This window comes from Engraulis encrasicolus, chromosome 2 (genome assembly GCF_034702125.1).
Source record: "Engraulis encrasicolus isolate BLACKSEA-1 chromosome 2, IST_EnEncr_1.0, whole genome shotgun sequence".
NCBI lineage: Eukaryota > Metazoa > Chordata > Actinopteri > Clupeiformes > Engraulidae > Engraulis > Engraulis encrasicolus.
This window is the reverse complement of record NC_085858.1, coordinates 14,191,745-14,211,272: the sequence shown is the minus strand read 5'-3', so window position 1 is coordinate 14,211,272 and position 19,528 is coordinate 14,191,745. Positions and strand designations below refer to the sequence as shown.

At 41.5% G+C, this 19,528-nt stretch overlaps 1 pseudogene and 4 gene segments (V, D, J or C); all 5 read left to right on the top strand.

The window, feature by feature from the left end:
* Positions 1-1,416: 1,416 nt before the first annotated feature.
* LOC134459489 (immunoglobulin heavy variable 2-26-like) lies at positions 1,417-2,006 on the top strand. The segment is given in 2 exon segments: positions 1,417-1,465; positions 1,612-2,006. Coding segments are annotated over 2 exon segments (444 nt in total).
* Positions 2,007-3,836: 1,830 nt separating this feature from the next.
* LOC134459480 (immunoglobulin heavy variable 3-48-like) lies at positions 3,837-4,282 on the top strand (annotated as a pseudogene).
* Positions 4,283-8,552: 4,270 nt separating this feature from the next.
* Positions 8,553-13,012, top strand: LOC134468844 (Ig heavy chain V region 914-like). The segment is given in 2 exon segments: positions 8,553-8,601; positions 12,705-13,012. Coding segments are annotated over 2 exon segments (357 nt in total).
* A 1,102-nt stretch (positions 13,013-14,114) lies between these two features.
* On the top strand, positions 14,115-14,754 carry LOC134459471 (immunoglobulin heavy variable 2-26-like). The segment is given in 2 exon segments: positions 14,115-14,193; positions 14,326-14,754. Coding segments are annotated over 2 exon segments (474 nt in total).
* Positions 14,755-18,483: 3,729 nt separating this feature from the next.
* Positions 18,484-18,935, top strand: LOC134459463 (immunoglobulin heavy variable 3-48-like). The segment is given in 2 exon segments: positions 18,484-18,529; positions 18,622-18,935. Coding segments are annotated over 2 exon segments (360 nt in total).
* Positions 18,936-19,528: the final 593 nt, after the last annotated feature.

Sequence of the window (19,528 nt, the reverse complement as noted above, 5' to 3'; positions counted from 1 at the left end):
GGTATATTATCCTTTAAATGTCTAGGGTGGAAGCTTTTTGCATGCAAGATAGTATTACGTGAAGTAGGCTTTCTATAGATGGTGGAATATAAGAGACCTTCATTATCCATGTATATTACTAGATCTAGAAAGCTAATGCGTTGTTTGTCATATTCCAGAGACAGTTTGATGTTTTTGTTTATGCCATTGAGGTAAGTATGGAAAGACACTAGTTCAGCTTCTGAACCATCCCACAGTAGGAGTACATCATCAATATACCTCCCATAGTAGATTATCTTATTTAAATAGGAATTTTTAGTAGAGTTAAACACAAAATCATTTTCCCATTTACCCATATATAAACCCGCATAGGAAGGACTGTAGCAAGCTCCCATTGCACATCCTTTAGCTTGCTTAAAAAGGCGATCTTGAAAAATAAAGATGTTATTATGTAATGTCCATTTAGTTAATTTTAAGAGGAAATGTGCAGGGGGAGATTCTGTTTGTAGGTGGTCTTGTAGAAAAAACTTGAGTGCTGCTAGCCCCTCTTCATGCACAATAGAGGTGTATAGTGACTCCACATCCATAGTTACTAATAAAGTATCTTGCCCTATATTACCTAGTTCCTGTATCTTCTTAAGAACAGCTGTAGTGTCTTGTATATATGCTGGGAGTTGAGGTAAAATGGGCTTAATGAAGTAATCTATGTATTTTGAAACAGGTTCTGTAAGACTGTCAATCCCAGATATGACTGGTCTCCCTGGGGGATTTTCCAAATTTTTATGTATCTTTGGTAGAAGGTAAAAAGATGCCAGTTTAGGATGCTCTTTGAAAAGAAATTTACATTCACCATCAGAGATCCAGTCATTTTCTTTAGCTTCAGTCAGTATGGTTTTTAACTCCATTTTTAAGACCTCTGTAGGGTTGTGTTTCAAAACCTCATAGTACACAGGATCATTCAGTTGTCTGTTTACCTCTTTTATGTATTTATCTTTCCCCCAAACAACCACAGCTCCTCCCTTATCGGCTCGTTTAATTATAGCACTCCAACTGGACTTCATTCTGTATCCATTGTATCCATTTGAAAAAGATGGGGGATCACATATGCTTGCTGTGCGACTTAAATAACGTGTGCAATGAGCGAATGGGTGCACATACTTGCTGTCAAACACAAGATACTGGATATATTATGTAGGGGGCAGATCCACCATTCTTTGACTCTACCATGACCTCAACATTGCCTCTCGCTTCTCACACATGCATGCATCTTTGTTCCTTGTGTCAGGTGTACTGCGCACAAATTCGACATTAGTCATGCAAAACCTTCCCCAACAGGCCACCCCCATGAGAGTTAAAAGAGGCTGGTTCCTCTGGTGTTGATGTCAGTAGACGTTAGCAAAGTGCTTTACATGAACTGGACACCTGCTCTGCTACAGCATGACTCCCAGACCCATCTCACTACTGCTGTTACTGGCAGCTGCATCCTGTGAGTCTGATCAACTGGTGAACGTGGAAAGTGGCAGAAGACAGAGTTGTGGAATTGAACTGCTCTTTAGAACTGTGTATAATATGAATAATGTCTAGAAGTTGTCACTTTGTTTCTCATCATTTTTCATTTTTACTTTTGTGCAGATGTGCATTCAGCTGTTGACCTCACTCAGCCCAGCTCAGTGGTTGTCAGGCCTGGAGAGGAAATGACCATCAGCTGTAAGGTGGCTGGATACTCTCTGACCTCCTGCTGTACCTATGCAACAGGATGGATCCACCAGCCTGCAGGGAAAGCATTGGAGTGGATAAACCAAATTTGGGCAGATGATGATACCAGAATGGCAGAATCCCTGAAGAGCAAGTTCAGCATCTCTAGAGATGCCTCCAGCAGCACTGTGACTCTGAGAGGCCAGAACATGCAGCCTGGAGACTCTGCTGTCTACTACTGTGCCAGATATGATGACCACTGTGGTAACAACAAGTACAAGACTCGTACAAAAACACAATCTCAAGAGGATTTCTTCCTGCAAGTTCCCTGATTAGCCTGCGGAGGGCAGTATACTCATAGCTACAGTTGCTGTTTCATTATATTGTGTTGAACACTATTGTTTTCACCATTGGTTTGAAACCACAGCAATGTTATGTTTTAGAGACATGCTCCATGATTAATGCCAAACCTTATCACCTTAGCTGCAGGTTCACTAAATGCAAACAATTATCACATTGCTTCTTCTCCTTCATATATTATGTAGGCTACAGTTATAAACTGAGGGGAAGGGGAATGGTCAGAGAAATAGATGCAGACTACTGAGCAAGAATTCTTTGCCTCAGTGGGGGAAGGAGTAAAGCTTTTTGAGTGGTAAGCTTCAACATAGTGAATGTCTGATTCAAGTCATTCTGCACCCTTGTACACGTATATGTTATTCATATTGTCAGTTAATAAAAATCAAAGTATTAAAGTCAATAGGATCCCTCGGTGGCTGCAATAAGCAATGTCGAGAAAACAAAGCATTGTCCTACAACTTGTTTTAGTGCTACGTTCAAAAATGAACATGTACTGTACATGTATGGTGGAACAGGGGTTCAGTGGGCCTTTGTTAAGCTCTTTTGACTCGTAGAGTTAAAGGTGCACTGTGTAAGATTTTTAGTTGTTTTCTTTTCAGAATTCATGTAACCCATTCACTAATGTTACCTTTTCATGAATACTTACCACCACCAACAAATTCTAAGTATTCATTTTGACTAGGAAAATTGCACTTTTGAATTTCCAGAAATGTTTAGCTGCAAAAATGACTGTACTTTGACCATACTAGTTTAGTTTACTTTGTAAATATTAATGAAAAGATCACATTTGGCAAGACTGGGAGCACTGTTTCAATGAGCAGCATTGTTGCAGTACCTGCTCTGGCCACATCCTATGCACCTTTAAACATACTGAATGATGTATATAGATTTTGAATAGCTTAAGAAACATCTGATGCATTATATATTTCACAGTTTAACTCCATCCACCACCAGTGGTCAAGACATGTCACAGTGTAAGCACTGCTGAAAGGAAAACCTGATGAAACATGACAGAATACACCATTTGATGTCCACAACAAGAAAGAACATACTGTACATTTTATATCAAATCATAATTGACTGTTAAAGGATAACTTCTGCCACTTTCAATATGCTGTTGTACTGTATTGCTCACGCTATGCCCTTGCTTTGTCAGTACCCGGTGATGCCGCATTTTTCGAGTCATCCCTTTCTGAGATCTCAGGTATTCTAAAAGGGGGCAGATTTTGTTTACATTCAAAATGTTCTTAACAGGCCTACTCCAAATTTTATCCCAAAGGGTATCTCTGTTTGTTAGTTGCCTGGTGCTGTTACATAACCTTTTGAATGTTGTTGGTAATAAATCAAGATTAAAAAAAAAAAATGTAAACATACACCTGCCCCCCATTACAATGATCAGGATCTCGGAAAAGGCTGTGTTTTGTGTTGCCTCTAGTCATCTTCACCATTTTCTGCCTTTTATCCCTGTCCCAACTCTTCTTTTAAGACCTTTTATATTTTCATGTTCACGAACAACCCCCAAAACAATAATTTTGCTCAGTTTTAAAAATGATGGTATTTTGTTATTCACAATTTACCTAGTGTCCCAACTTCAATGGACTTGGGAGTTATAGATTTCTGGGCTACTGGCACACAGCCTTTTCCGCTTAGTCTTTGCAGATGTTACTAAAGTCATTTTTATCATCACTTTGAGTGAATTCAGTTTACATCATAAGGAGGAGGGGCAAATGCAAAACGCCTCATGTCCACAAATGACCCCCACATGGCTGCTCACACACTCTACACACAGCAACTCAGCGTTCATCATGGGTCTTGCATCAGCACTCATACTTACAGCTCTGTGCTGCGCTGGTAATATACCAAGTCTCAAGGGTATTGAGAAGAAAACATGTCGTGTTGGGTTCATTTTGATGTTGAATCTATTTCATGTGTTCACAGGTGTTTTGAGTGTGACCCTGACTGAGTCTGGGCCAGTTGTCATCAGTCCTGGAGGATCTCACAAACTGACCTGCACAGCTTCTGGGTTCACATTTGGTGATTATAACATGGGCTGGATCAGACAGGCTCATGGGAAAGGCCTTGAATGGCTGGCATACAGTATATGTGTACTACTTCCATATACTACTCCCAAACTGTTCAAGGAAGGTTCACCATCTCCAGAGACAACAGCAAGAGTCAGGTGTATCTGCAGATGAACATTCTGAAGGCTGAAGACACAGCTGTGTATTACTGTGCTCGAGAGACACAGTGAAACAAGTTATTACAGAGCTGCACAAAAACTCTGAGGCACTGAGGCATGACCACCACCCATAGAAAAACACAGACACAAGCAGAGCACATTCTCTCTCTCTCTCTCTCTCTCTCTCTCTCTCTCTCTCTCTCTCTCTCTCTCTCTCTCTCTCTCTCTCTCTCTCTCTCTCTCTCTTCTCTCTCTCTCTCTCTCTCTCTCTCTCTCTCTCTCTCTCTCTCTCTCTCTCTCTCTCTCTCTCTCTCACACTTTACAAGCCCCCCCCAACACACATACGCACGCACGCCCTAACCTCAGCCTCAGCCCTGAACAAAGTATCAGACTGACTGAATCACAACTGCCTTACACTTAATGTGAGTAAGACAATAGCCATGTACTTCTCCATCAGGAGGTATGATAAGGACCAACCTGACATCTCTGTTAAATGAGAGGTCATAGATACTGTTGACAATTTTAAGTACCTGGGTGTAATAATTGATTCCAACCTGTCTTTTAAAAAACACATAAAAACGTAGCTAGATGTGTCAGAGCTAGTGTAGTTAACTTTAGGCAGATAAGACAATTACCATTTTCTGCTGCTAAACTGTTTTTACATTCAATGATTTGTTCACATCTATCATATTGTTCTACAAGTTGGTCACAAGTAGGTGTGACTTCATTACAACCATTAGCAACCCAAGCCAAGAAAGCCAAGAAATTACCACTGTGCCATCATAGCCAAGTATAATTTATTGTCTTTCAGCAGTTTTATTTATTTTGCTGATATGTGTTTAATGTACAAACTTATTCATGATCTTGCACCACCGCCACCACCAGCAGTGCTGCATACTAAGTTGTAAAGATAAACCAAGGGTCTCAAGTTCCTCTATACGAGACGATTGTTATGTGGATTTTAGGGAGACCTCTTTTGGTCAGTCAGCCTTTTCTGTTAGTGCTGTAGAAAAATGGAATTCAATTCCTGCTGAAATTAGAGATAGTACAAGCTTCAACCAGTTTAAACTATCCTTGAAAGCATGGCTGAAGATGAATCAAAGATGTGCTGCTATATATTGTTAGGTGTCATATGAATCATATGTCATATGTAACTTTGTATGTGCATAATTGAAGTGATGATGTGATTGAACATATTGATTACTTTTTTATTGTATTATGTTAGTGAGATGTGACTGCTCTTAGTGTGTAATTATTTGTAAGGACATGCATTGTCCATGTTTTAATGTGTGTGTTTTGTTGGATAGTTTCCTGCCCAGGGACCACAGATGCAAATTAGCTTTGTAGCTAACTCTGGTACTGGAGTTGTCCTGTACATGGCCCCTGAAAACTAAACTAAACTAAACTAAACTAAGCTAAACTAAACACAGGTGTGCACAGACATTTTGGGCGGGCAGGTGATGAAAAGGGTGGCGGTGCATGTGAAAGATCTGGCTATATATTATATTGGGCACTATTGTTACATGCTTTTGGTCGCAAAGCATTTGTTCGGTATGTAACCGAGGGTAGGTTGGAGATTTAGGTAAAGTGTGTTTGTTTTACTGTAACGACTACGCCACTGGTGGCCTTTCACCACCAGATATACTTGTTGAACAATGGTTCTTAGACCAAGTTTTAAACCAGGGTTTCCCGCACACAGGTAAGTAAGTAAAGGCAGAGACAGGGGTTCAAGTGATAATACAATTGTCAGTATTTATTTAGTAGCACCAACCAGCAGGCTGGTGTTGGTTCAGTTATTTTCTCTTTTTACCAATATTACTGAAAACAAAATCAAAATACATTAAAAGGGTCAAAAAGGGCAACAACTGGTTTTACAGCAAAAGGCATAGCAGCAGTGGCATGGCTCTGCTGAGAACAAAGCGACAACAGTAAGTGACAACGTCAAAAATGTTCATACATACTAGGGAGGTCTACACCGTACTAAGAATGTTTACTAACATTTAGATAAGCATGCAATATTATTTCAGAACCACACACTTAAATCATGCAATGAAACTTTCAGAAAACACACAATACACAAGGCATGCAAGGTTGTTCCAGAATCACGTTAAACACATCATGCAACGTCACACCAAGCTAAAGTAAACATCATCAGGGTGGTAATGGTGTACAAACATAGGCCTACACAGTAGGTGAACAAAACAAGTTTTACCTTGTTGCAAACAAATTAAAGTACTAACGTCAGTTCTGGCCAGGCCATGGTAGTCAAGAAGCTTGCTGCCCTCCCCTTCATCTAATTAATTCCTAATTGATCCAGGTGCATTCCCTCAGCTGATAATCTTTCTTCCCTAGCGATTGGCCACACGGCTTCGGCACGCCTTTTAAATTCTATCCACTTCCTCTCAACTGTATGCTGCTTGGTTTTTGCTACCCACCACCTCCCCTGCTCCACCTTGTCGTGTATGATGTGACATGTTCTCTTGTCACGTCGCTTGGCTCTGTTCATGGGGGGTTATCTCTCGCCCTGTCCTGCTGGGGTGAGAATTCCCTAAACTGCTGCTGCCCCCTGACTAAATGCTTTTCCATGCTGCTCATGGAAATAGGGGGGTTCCTCCGAACAGAGCTATACCGCCAAATGTAATTCATAATTTCAATAAAAGAAATTGCATTTATATTCTTCTCCTGTGTTTCTTGACTGAAATGGTTCTGACAGAACTGAAGCTTATAAACAACCGCATCTTCAATCAGCGCTCCCAGCAGTCAGAGAAAATCCACTACAATATAATCACAGTTTCAACATTAGCACACTTGCCACAAACAGGTTACATTGTAAAACAAACATGTTACATTGAAATACACACATGTACAAAGATAAAACATACCTCCTGCAGGACCAAAGCAGACGGACACACCACACCAAAGCTTGGGGTGCCCCTAGCATCCTCAAAACGAAACCCTCAGGGCAGGCATCCTCCATCTACCTAGAAGCAATTTCATATGCTGCGGAAGCCAACACTTCCCATATAGCAGCGAGGATTGGGGCAAAACGTGACAAAGCAGGGCTTGTGTGTGACCGGTCTGTCAGAGCCCTTTTTTATGATTGAGAAGCTAATTGGTGCGTAGTCACCGGCATGCTACCTGGGGGTGTGTCAGCACGAAGTAAGCTATGGTGGCTGAAGGAGGACAATTGAAAACAGTACTTGGGTTACAGGTACGTAGATGATCATGTCAACATAGACCACAGCACAATGTCACCAAAAAAATCGAAAATCCAAAAGGGCATTTTTTTGTACCCAATAGGGCAAAGGGGCTGGTGATTTAACACCACATTGTCCCTATTTGTGCATGCCCATGCACGCGCGCGCGCGCGCGCACACACACACACACACACACACACACACACACACACACACACACACACACACACACACACACACACACACACACACACACACACACACACACACACACACACACACACACACACACACACACACACACACAAACACAAACACAAGCGTGTCTTTATGTGTGTGTTTTTAATTATCTTTCATCCTGTTCTAAAACAAATATTAGACAAATCTGAAACACTAGGCCTACCTGTCCTCTGTGTTCCAGTCATGAGAGGCTGATTTCTATGTTGATGTCACTAGAGGGCCGCAGACATCTCTCCATCAGCTGAACTCCATCAAGAACTTAACTCCTCCATCAGCTGAATTTGAGGGGAAAGGAAAGTGTTGTATTGTTTATTCAATTTGCTTATTTTGTCACATACTATTGTAAAAGTTATTTCAAAACTCTAGACAGGGTCACATTAAAACGTATTTTATCAGCCTCTCAGAGGGCCCCTGTCAGGGCTATGGAATAGTCCTACACAAAACAATTCCCTTTGTTTCTGCCAAGCTTTAGCCCTTGTCTTGGAGCAGAACCATTTTCCTCTTTATATCCCACATTTGTGAATAAGCAGCATTGATTTTGGAAATAAAATACTAAAATGACACAGTGGACTTTAAATACTGCCTAATTTAATTAAAAAAGGAGGAGAATTTTTCTTTATGATTTCTTGGTGATACACCTCTTTAGGCATTAAATTAGCATCTTGAAAACTACCGTTGTGAAATTATTTTCACCATTATTTCCAAACTAAAATAAAGCTTAGTTCTGGTCCTGATTATGCACCTATTATAATAGCTTATTTTTTTCCCAAATGGTAATTTGTCATGCAAACCTTATCCAATAGGCCACCCCCATGAGAGTTAAAAGAGGCTGGTTCCTCTGGTGTTGATGTCAGTAGACGTTAGCAAAGTGCTTTACATGAACTGGACACCTGCTCTGCTACAGCATGACTCCCAGACCCATCTCACTACTGCTGTTACTGGCAGCTGCATCCTGTGAGTCTGATCAACTGGTGAACGTGGAAAGTGGAGAGAAGAGAGAGTTGTACAATTATCTTCCATCCAGAGATATAGGCCTGCTATGCAATATGAAATAGTGTTAACAAAAATGTTGTCAAACCGTTAATGACTTTCTTTACTTCTGTGCAGATGTGCATTCAGCTATTGACCTCACTCAGCCCAGCTCAGTGGTTGTCAGGCCTGGAGAGGCCATGACCATCAGCTGCAAGGTGGCTGGATACTCTGTTGCTGACAATAGCTACGCCACAGCCTGGATTCGACAGCCTGCAGGAAAAGCATTGGAGTGGATCAACCACATTTGGGGAGGTGGTAGTATCACCCAGGCAGAATCCCTGAAGAGCAAGTTCAGCATTTCTAAAGATGCCTCCAGCAGCACTGTGACTCTGAGAGGCCAGAACATGCAGCCTGGAGACTCTGCTGTCTACTACTGTGCCAGATTACCACTGTGGTACCAACAAGTGCAAGGCTTCTACAAAAACTCATGTCATGAGAATTTCTCCCAGCTATTTCCCCGATGAGCCTGCAGAGGGCAGTATATTCATAGCTACAGTCACTCCTTCATTGTTGGCATGCAGAAGCATTCCACAGAAGCAGTTCACTATTTTTAGAACTACATTGCTTTCACCATTTTTCAAACCACAGCAATGTTATGTTACAGAGACATGCTCCATGACTGATGTCAAAGCAAATCATCGTTGCAGCACTACATGTAAACAATAATCACATGTTGCTTCATACAATACAGTATTAGGCCTACTGTATGTACAAGATGCAGACTAATAACTAAACAAGTCCCATTCTCTGATAAAGACTCAATGGGTGAAGGAGAAAGGCTTCTTTTTGAAAGTGGCAAACACATCTAATTCAAATCATTTTGCTCCCTTTCATTACACACAGTAGGCCTAAGCCATACAGTACAGGTTATTACTAGTTAATAAAACCAGAGAAGCATGCTATAGGCCCATTAGAAAACCCAAGCCATTAGGTCCAAAGGATACCTCAGTTGCTGCACGCAATGTCATAGTCCAGAAAGGACTGTATTCTGAGACCCTCAATGACGCTCATGAGTTGTTATAGTGTTGTAATTGATTCAATAATGTTCAATGAAAATGTATCTGCCATATGCTCAATGGATGAGAGAGAGAGGGAGGAGGGGTTTATGCAAACCTACACACATTCCTACATAAGAACACGGTTGAGATTCTTCACCATTGAAGATCCAGATATTTGGCAAACCTCCTGCAGCCCTTCAACATGCACTTCATAGCTCTTCTTGTGCTTTTAGCCAAATGGGTTCCAGGTGAATGTGTGATTTCTCACAACGTTTTTTTTTTGTTGTTGTTGAATTCAAATTATTAGAATCTTAACAAAAAATATTTTCTCAAACAGGTGGACACTGCCAGACCCTGACAGAGTCAGAAGGAGCTGTGGTGTCACCTGGAGGATCGTACAAACTCACCTGTACGGCATCTGGGCTGGACATCAGCAACTACTACATGGCTTGGAATAGACAAGCACCTGGAAAAGGCCTCGAATGGGTTGCACTTATGCATGGTAGTGCTATTTATTATTCACAATCCATTCAAGGAAGGTTCACCATCTCCAGAGACGACAGCAAGAAGCAGGTGTATCTGCAGATGAACAGTCTGAAAGCAGAAGACACGGCTGTGTATTACTGTGCTCGACAGCCACAGTGACATGAGATGCTGCAGAGCTGAACAAAAACTCAGAGGTCCTCAGGCATGACCCACCCAGAGGAACACACAAGTACAATTCTCACTGACACACAAAAATAGACAGTCAGTTAGACAATCAAACAGACAGGCAGATTCCCCCCCCCCTCTCTCTCTCTCCTCTCCAATATCCAGAAAAAGATTAAGTATGACTCATCTGCCTATCCAGTGTCCCAGTCAGCTTATTTCAACTTGTAGATATAGAGCTCCATCCATCTCTGATTGAGCTCGACTTTTCCATCAGCTGATTTTTTTTCTTTTTTAAAGCTTGTCTTGAAAAAGTCCCATTTACAATCCACATTTGTGAAGGGGCAGCACAAAATCACAATAAAATTAACTATGACATTTTAATCTTGTTTTGTTCTATGGCACTATTTATGGCCCTTTTATCCTTCTCAATTGCACTTTTTGTTTGTCCTGTGTTATCTGTTGTTGCTGTCTATGTATGTGTTTATACTGTCTTGCTTAATGGCCCCTTTTGGGGACAGTAAAGTTGAAAATTGAAGTTGAAGTTGAACGAGTGGAAGGTAACCTTAATTAGACAGTAGAACAAAACAGAAAGACACCAGAAGGCATTAGAAAGAGTTGTTTCTTGCAGAATTGTTGTGAAGGACCATAATGATTACTGACATTCAGTTGTTGTTTTTTAAGCACAGTCATAATTTTCAAAGTTAAATAATGGCTTGCTGGTCCTGATTATGCACCTATTATAATAGCTTATTTTTTTTCCAAATGGTAATTTGTCATGCAAACCTTCCCCAACAGGCCACCCCCATGAGAGTTAAAAGAGGCTGATTCCTCTGGTGTTGATGTCAGTAGACGTTAGCAAAGTGCTTTACATGAACTGGACACCTGCTCTGCTACAGCATGACTCCCAGACCCATCTCACTACTGCTGTTACTGGCAGCTGCATCCCGTGAGTCTGATGAACTGGTGAACGTGGCAGGGGCAAAAAAAGAGACAGCGAGCTGCAAAATGCTCTGCTCTTTTGCTCTTTTGTAAAATATGAAAAATGTGTATGAATTTGTCAGTTTGTTTCTTATCATTTTTCTCTTCAACTTCTGTGCAGGTGTGCATTCAGCTGTTGACCTCACTCAGCCCAGCTCAGTGGTTGTCAGGCCTGGAGAGGCCATGACCATCAGCTGTAAGGTGGCTGGATACTCTGTTACTGATGATAGCTACGCCACAGCATGGATTCGACAGCCTGCAGGAAAAGCATTGGAGTGGATCAACCATATTTGGGGAGGTGGTACTATCAGACAGGCAGAATCCCTGAAGAGCAAGTTCAGCATTTCTAAAGATGCCTCCAGCAACACTGTGACCCTGAGAGGCCAGAACATGCAGCCTGGAGACTCTGCTGTCTACTACTGTGCCAGATATGATGACCACTGTGGACCAACAAGTACAAGACTCGTACAAAAACTCAATCTCACAAGGATTTCTCCCAGCTAGTTCCCTTATGAGCCTGAAGAGGGCAGTATATGCATAGCTACAGCGGCTCTGAACTACAGTATCCGCTTCATTGCTGACACGCAGATGTATCCCACAGAAGCAGTTCACCATTGTTTTGGACATTGGGGTTAGAGACAGGTGCCATCATTTATAAAACCAACAGTCTTTGCACCACTACATCCAAACAATAGTCACATTTGGCTTCTTCTCCTTAATACAGTATTATGTAGAGAAGACTTAAGGTAAGGGGGTGGATAAGTCAGAGAAGCGAGATGCAGATCAATAACTGAACCAGTCCCATTCGCCTATGAGGACTCAATGAGGTAGGGAGAGACATTTTTTTAAAGTGGCAAGCCACAACATAATTACCGGTATGCCTGATTCAAATCATTCTGCACCCTTTCATTACAGATTCCTCCTATTGACAGTTAATAAAATCAGAGAAGCACACCACCTAGCCTATATATAAGAAAATGGAAGTAGTCAAGTCCATAGTCCTCAGTGGCTACAATATACAATGTCATCCAGAAAGGACTTTTTCTGACACCCAGTACTCATCAGTTACTCGGGGCAAATGTGTTATTGTAGTTTTATTATGTTCAGGTGATGTTCAATAAAACATAAAAAACTCACTGCCCTACCTTACATATACTGATTAGAATGGTAGGAGGAGTTCATGCAAATCACAAATTCCTACATAAGAAGATGGTTCAGATGCTTGAAGATCCAGATAGTTGGCAAACCTCCTGCAGCCCTTCAACATGCACTTCATAGCTCTTCTTGTGCTTTTAACTCACTGGGTTCCAGGTGAATGTGCGATTTCTTACAACAATAGACCTTTTCCATGAATTGAAATAATTAGAATCTAAACACAATTTCTTTTTTTCCAAACAGGTGTACACTGCCAGACCCTGACTGAGTCAGAAGGAGCTGTGGTGTCACCTGGAGGATCGTACAAACTCACCTGTACGGCATCTGGGCTGGACATCAGCAACTACTACATGGCTTGGAATAGACAAGCACCTGGAAAGGGGCTAGAATGGGTTACAAGCATGTACAGCACTAATATTTATTATTCACAAGCTGTTCAAGGAAGATTCACCATCTCCAGAGACAACAGCAAGAAGCAGGTGTATCTGCAGATGAACAGTCTGAAGGCTGAAGACACGGCTGTGTATTACTGTGCCCGAGAGACACAGTGACACAAGATATGGCAGAGCTGCACAAAAACTCAGAGTTCCTCAGGCATGAGCCACTCAGAACAACAGTCAGACAAACAGACAGACTGGCAAGCAGATCTCTCTCTCTCTCTCTCTCTCTCTCTCTCTCTCTCTCTCTCTCTCTCTCTCTCTCTCTCTCTCTCTCTCTCTCTCTCTCTCTCTCTCTCTCTCTCTCTCTCAGCGTGCTGCAAAATAAATATTTCAAAAAGCTGAAATATGATCCAGTGTCCCTGATTTGTTCTATGGCAATATTTATGGCCCTTTTATTCTTGTATTGACCAATTGCACTTTATGTTTGTCCTGTGTTATCTGTTTTTGCTGTCTATATATGTGTTTATACGGTCTTGCTGCTGCACACTTAAATCGCCCCTTTTGTGGACGATAAAGGGTCAATCTTTTTTTGGTGCATGAAATTTATTTTTGTACATACATTTTCATTCGGGAGGGTTGTAGCTTTCATATGGGTGACTTCTGAAGCCAAGTGATTAATTGAAAGTCAGGTTATTAGCTGTTATTCCAAACAGATGGATAGGCGACAACACTTTTGGAGACGGCTGTATACCACTATTTATCCTTGTATTGACCAATTGCACTGTCTGTCCTGTGTTATCTGTTGTTGCTGTCTATATGTTTATACTGTCTGGCTTAATGGCCCCTTTTGGGGACAGTAAAGTTGAAAATTGAAGTTGAAGTTGAACTAGTGGAAGGTAACCTTAATTAGACAGTAGAACTTAAAATGTGCCATGTGGCTTGACAGTAAGAGAGAAGGCATTAGAAAGAATTGATTCTTGCAGAATTGTTTATGATACACTTTTTGTGAAGGACCATAATGTTTTCTGCCATTCAGTTGTTTTTTTTTAAGCACTGTCATAATTTCCAAAGTTAAAAAATGGCTTGCGCAGGTCCTGATTATGCATCTAGTTATAATAATAGCTTATTTTTTTCCCAAATGGTAATTTGTCATGCAAACCTTATCCAAAAGGCCACCCCCATGAGAGTTAAAAGAGGCCGGTTCCTCTGGTGTTGATGTCAGTAGACGTTAGCAAAGTGCTTTACATGAACTGGACACCTGCTCTGCTACAGCATGACTCCCAGACCCATCTCACTACTGCTGTTACTGGCAGCTGCATCCTGTGAGTCTGATCAACTGGTGAACGTGGAAAGTGGAGAGAAGAGAGAGTTGTACAATGGGCAGCCATTTAGATATATACTATAGCCTACTATATAAAATAATGTATTATGTAGTGTAGAAAATAGATGTCAAACCGTTAATGACTTTCTTTACTTCTGTGCAGGTGTGCATTCGTCTGTTGACCTCACTCAGCCCAGCTCAATGGTTGTCAGGCCTGGAGAGGAAATGACCATCAGCTGTAAGGTGGCTGGATACTCACTGACCTCCTGCTGTACCTATGCAACAGCGTGGATCCGCCAGCCTGCAGGGAAAGCATTGGAGTGGATCAACCACATTTATGCAGATGATGATATCTACCAGGCAGAATCCCTGAAGAGCAAGTTCAGCATCTCTAGAGATGCCTCCAGCAGCACTGTGACTCTGAGAGGCCAGAACATGCAGCCTGGAGACTCTGCTGTCTACTACTGTGCCAGATACTATGACCACTGTGGTACCAACAAGTACAAGACTCATACAAAAACTCAATCCCATGAAGATTTCTCCCTGCTAGTTCCCTGATTAGCCTGAAGAGGGCAGTATGTGCATTAGCTACAGTCACTCCTTGTTGGCATGCAGATGCATTCAGAGGCAATTCACCACACAGCACCACAGCAATGCTATGATTTAGGAACTTGCTCAACGATTAACATTAAACCTAATCACCTCAGCAGCAGGTTCATTGAATTCAAACAATAATCACATGTTCTCCTTAATAGAGTATTATTATAGTCAACTGAAGGGAAGGGGGTGGGAAACTAGGCGCAGGGAAGGGGTATGGGTAAGTCAGTAAACGAGATGCAGACTAATAACCGATCAAGTCCCATTCTCTGATGAGAACTCAGTGAGGGAGGGAGTGAAGCTTTTCATTGTGGTAAGCTTCAACATTGTCTAATTCAAATTATTCTGCACTCCTTTCAATACATACAGTAGGCTATATGTAACTCATATTGTCAATTAATAAAATCAAAGTATTATTGTCCATAGGATCCTCAGTGGCTGCAATAGGCAATGTCGAGGAAACAAAGCATACGCCTTGTTATAGTGCTCAGTTTAAAAGTCGTGTGGTGGAATGGGGGTTCATTAGGGCCTTGGTTAAAGGGCAACTGCACTATTTTCAACATTAAGCCCCTTTTCTGAGTTGTTTGCAATATTTTAGAGTCCCCCTCACCGTTTTTTAAATGCTTGCTACTGTGTTTGTTTGGCTAATTTGGATTTTGCCTCTACTGGCTTTAGAATGGCCATCTATGGGCATGTCCAAATATGTTCCTAAAACCAGACAGTAATTACAGTGTTTTCTGTGTAACAACAGGGTAACAGAGAGAACTTACATGGTAACAGGTAAAAAGGGGATAATTACAAAGTAAATACAATGTTATTCACATATCACTAATTACTATGATGGGTATTTTCTAACCATCTAATCATTGAACTTCTCCCTGTTACTCTGCTGTTACCCCATTCATGGTATTCACTACCCCCTTTTTACTCTTTAGATACCATGTAACTTCTCTCCGTTACCCTGTTGTTACCCAGAAAGTACACAGTAATGACATATGGTAACGTACCGTAAATTTCAGAGTGAGTCCGCACACTTAGAATGCTTTTTGTTTTATTTTATTTTTTCATGGCAGGATAACGTTTCAACCTCAACTGTCTTCTTCAGATTAAATCTGAAGATCGAAACGTTATCCTGCCATGAAAAAATAAAATACAATAAAAAGGATTCTAAGTGTGCGGACTTCTCACTCTGAAAACAAAAGTTGGCCTTTATCCTGCACCTTTCCCTGGGATGTGCACAATCCTCTCCTTCAAATAACTGTAAAGTAAAGCATTACCCATTTGTGCATCTCATCAACTGTTTAGGGGTACTCACTGATAGTGGTATCATCAATGATCAATTCAGCAATGCATCGCAATGCGGGGAAGGACAATTCAATAATCATCGATAATAATCGATTATATAATAATCGATTCAGGAAATGCCATATGAATGCGCCATATTTCTTCAAGTTTCAATTACTTCCAAGGGCAGTGCCAATGCACACCACTATTCACTGATAATCCATCACAATTTTTGTAGCAAAACATGACTTCCGTCGTGTTTTATTTAGCATTTTGTAAATACTTTGGGCCTTTCCCACTTTGCCTTCCTCTTGCCCCTCGTGCTTTCAAACAAAGCCGCAAGGTGTAGGGCTTGAAACGCAATACCTATGGATTGGGATGCCCCTTCAACAATCACGGAATGACACTCACAGCTGTCACTAATTCCATACATTAGGTTGACGGTTAATAGCGATTGTTTTCATGTGCGTTTCACGGAGAAAAGGGCCATACAACATTAGGACAATGTTAAACTTAGTGCAATGGAATAATTATTACCACTTTAAAACCGTCAATTGCGGCGAAAATACTGAAACTTGTGTGCTGTTGTGGGTGCTGCGGCTTGCCGCCAATTTTTAAATGAATTCGCAATGCATTCAGGGAAACCTGCCATAGCCCTCCGTGGTAGAGTCTGGGGTTGGAAAATCTCCGCGCGGAGGGGTGTAAAGCCCGTTTCCCTACCCCTACCCATCTGTCTGAACGTGAATCGGGATGCCACTACCCCTACACGTGGACGCGCAAAACGGAGGCAAAGGGGTGTAATGGGATTCACCCTTTTTTCCCTTCAATTCACAAAATGGCTAATAAAAAAATATAGAAGCCATATTTCGCTTTCAAACTTGTTGGAGAATGCCAGTGTACACCCCCTTAGATGCATACTAGAAGATGAATGTTTAAGATGCTTTTTAAGAACATATTCTCTACAACTGTGTTTCCCAACCTTTTTCGTCTCGTGTGCCCCCTAAGCCTTTTTGTTGTACCACGAGTACCCCCTAAGCCATGTTCTACATCTCTTCCTCTATCTCAGTGTGACTATGCTCCATGCATTTGTTGCTATTACTTTTTTCCAAGTACCTGCAGAGTGCTCAAGTACCCCTAGTGGTACACGTACCCCTGGTTGGGAAACACTGCTCTACAACAACATCTCGATCTTGTGCAAGATTCGCATATCTATGATGTCATCATGCCTCTTCCATGGACCTGAATTGGCTACCACCTCACCTCTAGCCTGCTGGACTGGACTGGACTGGACACACACACACACACACACACACACACACACACACACACACACACACACACACACACACACACACACACACACACACACACACACACACACACACACGCACACACACACACACCTTCATTCAAAAGTCTTCATTCAAAATATGTCAACATATTAGACAATAAAGCTTTTAAATCTTTTGAATCTTTGAATTTGTACATGCCCATAGACAGCCATTGTGAAGCCCATTGAGACAGCAAACATTTTTTTTCTTTAATGTTGAGGGGGACTCTAAAACATTGCAGAAAACTCAGGCTCAATGTGCAAAATAGTGCCGTTACCCTGCAGTTGTTCTTATGACTCATCTGTAAACATACTGAATGATGTATATGGATTTTGAACAGCATATACATTATACAGACAGCTGATGCATTATATTTTTAAAGTTAATGGTAGGCCTACACTGTGCAGGAAACGGTCAAAAAAGGTACAGCAACTATGCCGCTCATTGAAACTGGGCTGCCTATTGCCAAATTTGATCTTTTCATGAAAGTTTACTAAGTAATGAACAAATATTTTGTAGTGTGGTCCAAGTGCAGTCATTTTTGCAGCCAAAAATGTCTATTTTTGGAAATTCAAAATGGCAGACCATGGAGAAGATCCCCCTTTCCATGTATGAAAAGTGCAATTTTTTCAGTCATAATGAATACTTAGAATTTGATGGTGGTGGTAAGTATTCATGAAAAAGGTAACATTAGTTAATCATGAAGTCTGGAAATAAACAACTAAAAATCTCACACAGTGTCCCTTTAAGCTCCATCATAACCTGCAGTTTGTGGTCAAGACACTTTTTTGAGGCATCATCATTTTTCATCATCATGAATAACTCCCAAAGCAATCATTTTGCTCAGTTTTGATGGCAGATATGTTTTCTTTGGATTATTCTCCATCTAATGTAAGACTCAATGGAGTTAGGATTTGTAGATTTCTAGGCTACTGGTACACAACCTTTTCTTCTTATTCGGTGTAGATGTTGAAGTCATTTTTCTCAACACTTTGGGTGAATTCAGTTTACATCATAAGGAGGAGGGGCAAATGCAAAAGGCCTCATGTCCACATATGTCCCCCACAGGGCTGCACACACACTATCCACACAAAGACACACCGTTCAACATGGGTCTTGCGATAGCACTCATAGTTACAGCTCTGTGCTGCACTGGTAAGATACCAAGTGTTGAGCATATTGAAGAAAAGATATGTCATGATGGGTTTATTTTTATATTTTTAATCTATTTTATGTGTTGTTCACAGGGTTACTGGGTGAAAGTGTGACCCTGACTGAGTCTGAGCCAGTGGTCATCAGACCTGGAGGATCTCACAAACTGACCTGCACAGCATCTGGATTCACATTTAAGAGCTACTGTATGAGCTGGGTCAGACAGGCTCCTGGGAAAGGACTGGAATGGCTGGCATATATATGTACTACTACCATATACTACTCCCAGGCAGTTCAGGGAAGGTTCACCATCTCCAGAGACGACAGCATTAACCAGCTCTATCTGCAGATGAACAGTCTGAAGGCTGAAGACACGGCTGTCTATTACTGTGCTCGAGAGGCACAGTGACGCAAAACATTAGAGGGCTGCACAAAATCTCTGAGGCACTGAGGCATGACCACCCATACAAAAACACACACACAAGCACTCACACAGAGACTCTCTTTCTCACACACACACACACACACACACACACACACACACACACACACACACACACACACACACACACACACACACACACACACACACACACACACACACACACACTGCACTGCACTAACTCAAAAACACACACGCGCCCACACACACACACACACACACACACACACACACACACACACACACACACACACACACACACACACACACACACACACACACACACACACACACACACACACACACATTTACATACAGTATTTTAAGCATGTGCGCACAGTCGCACACGCACAATACATATTTTTAACATATTCAGTTTGACCCGCAACTTTGTCCCTGACTTGGATTTTATCCGACTGTTAATTTGCGTCTGACACCCCTGATCTAGGCCACACTCTCCCTTTATAGCTAGGTATATTTTATTGGAGCACTATTGTTACATGCTTTGGTCGCGAATGAATAAAATAAATCAGTGTGGTTGAAAAGGAGAAGTGAAGAGG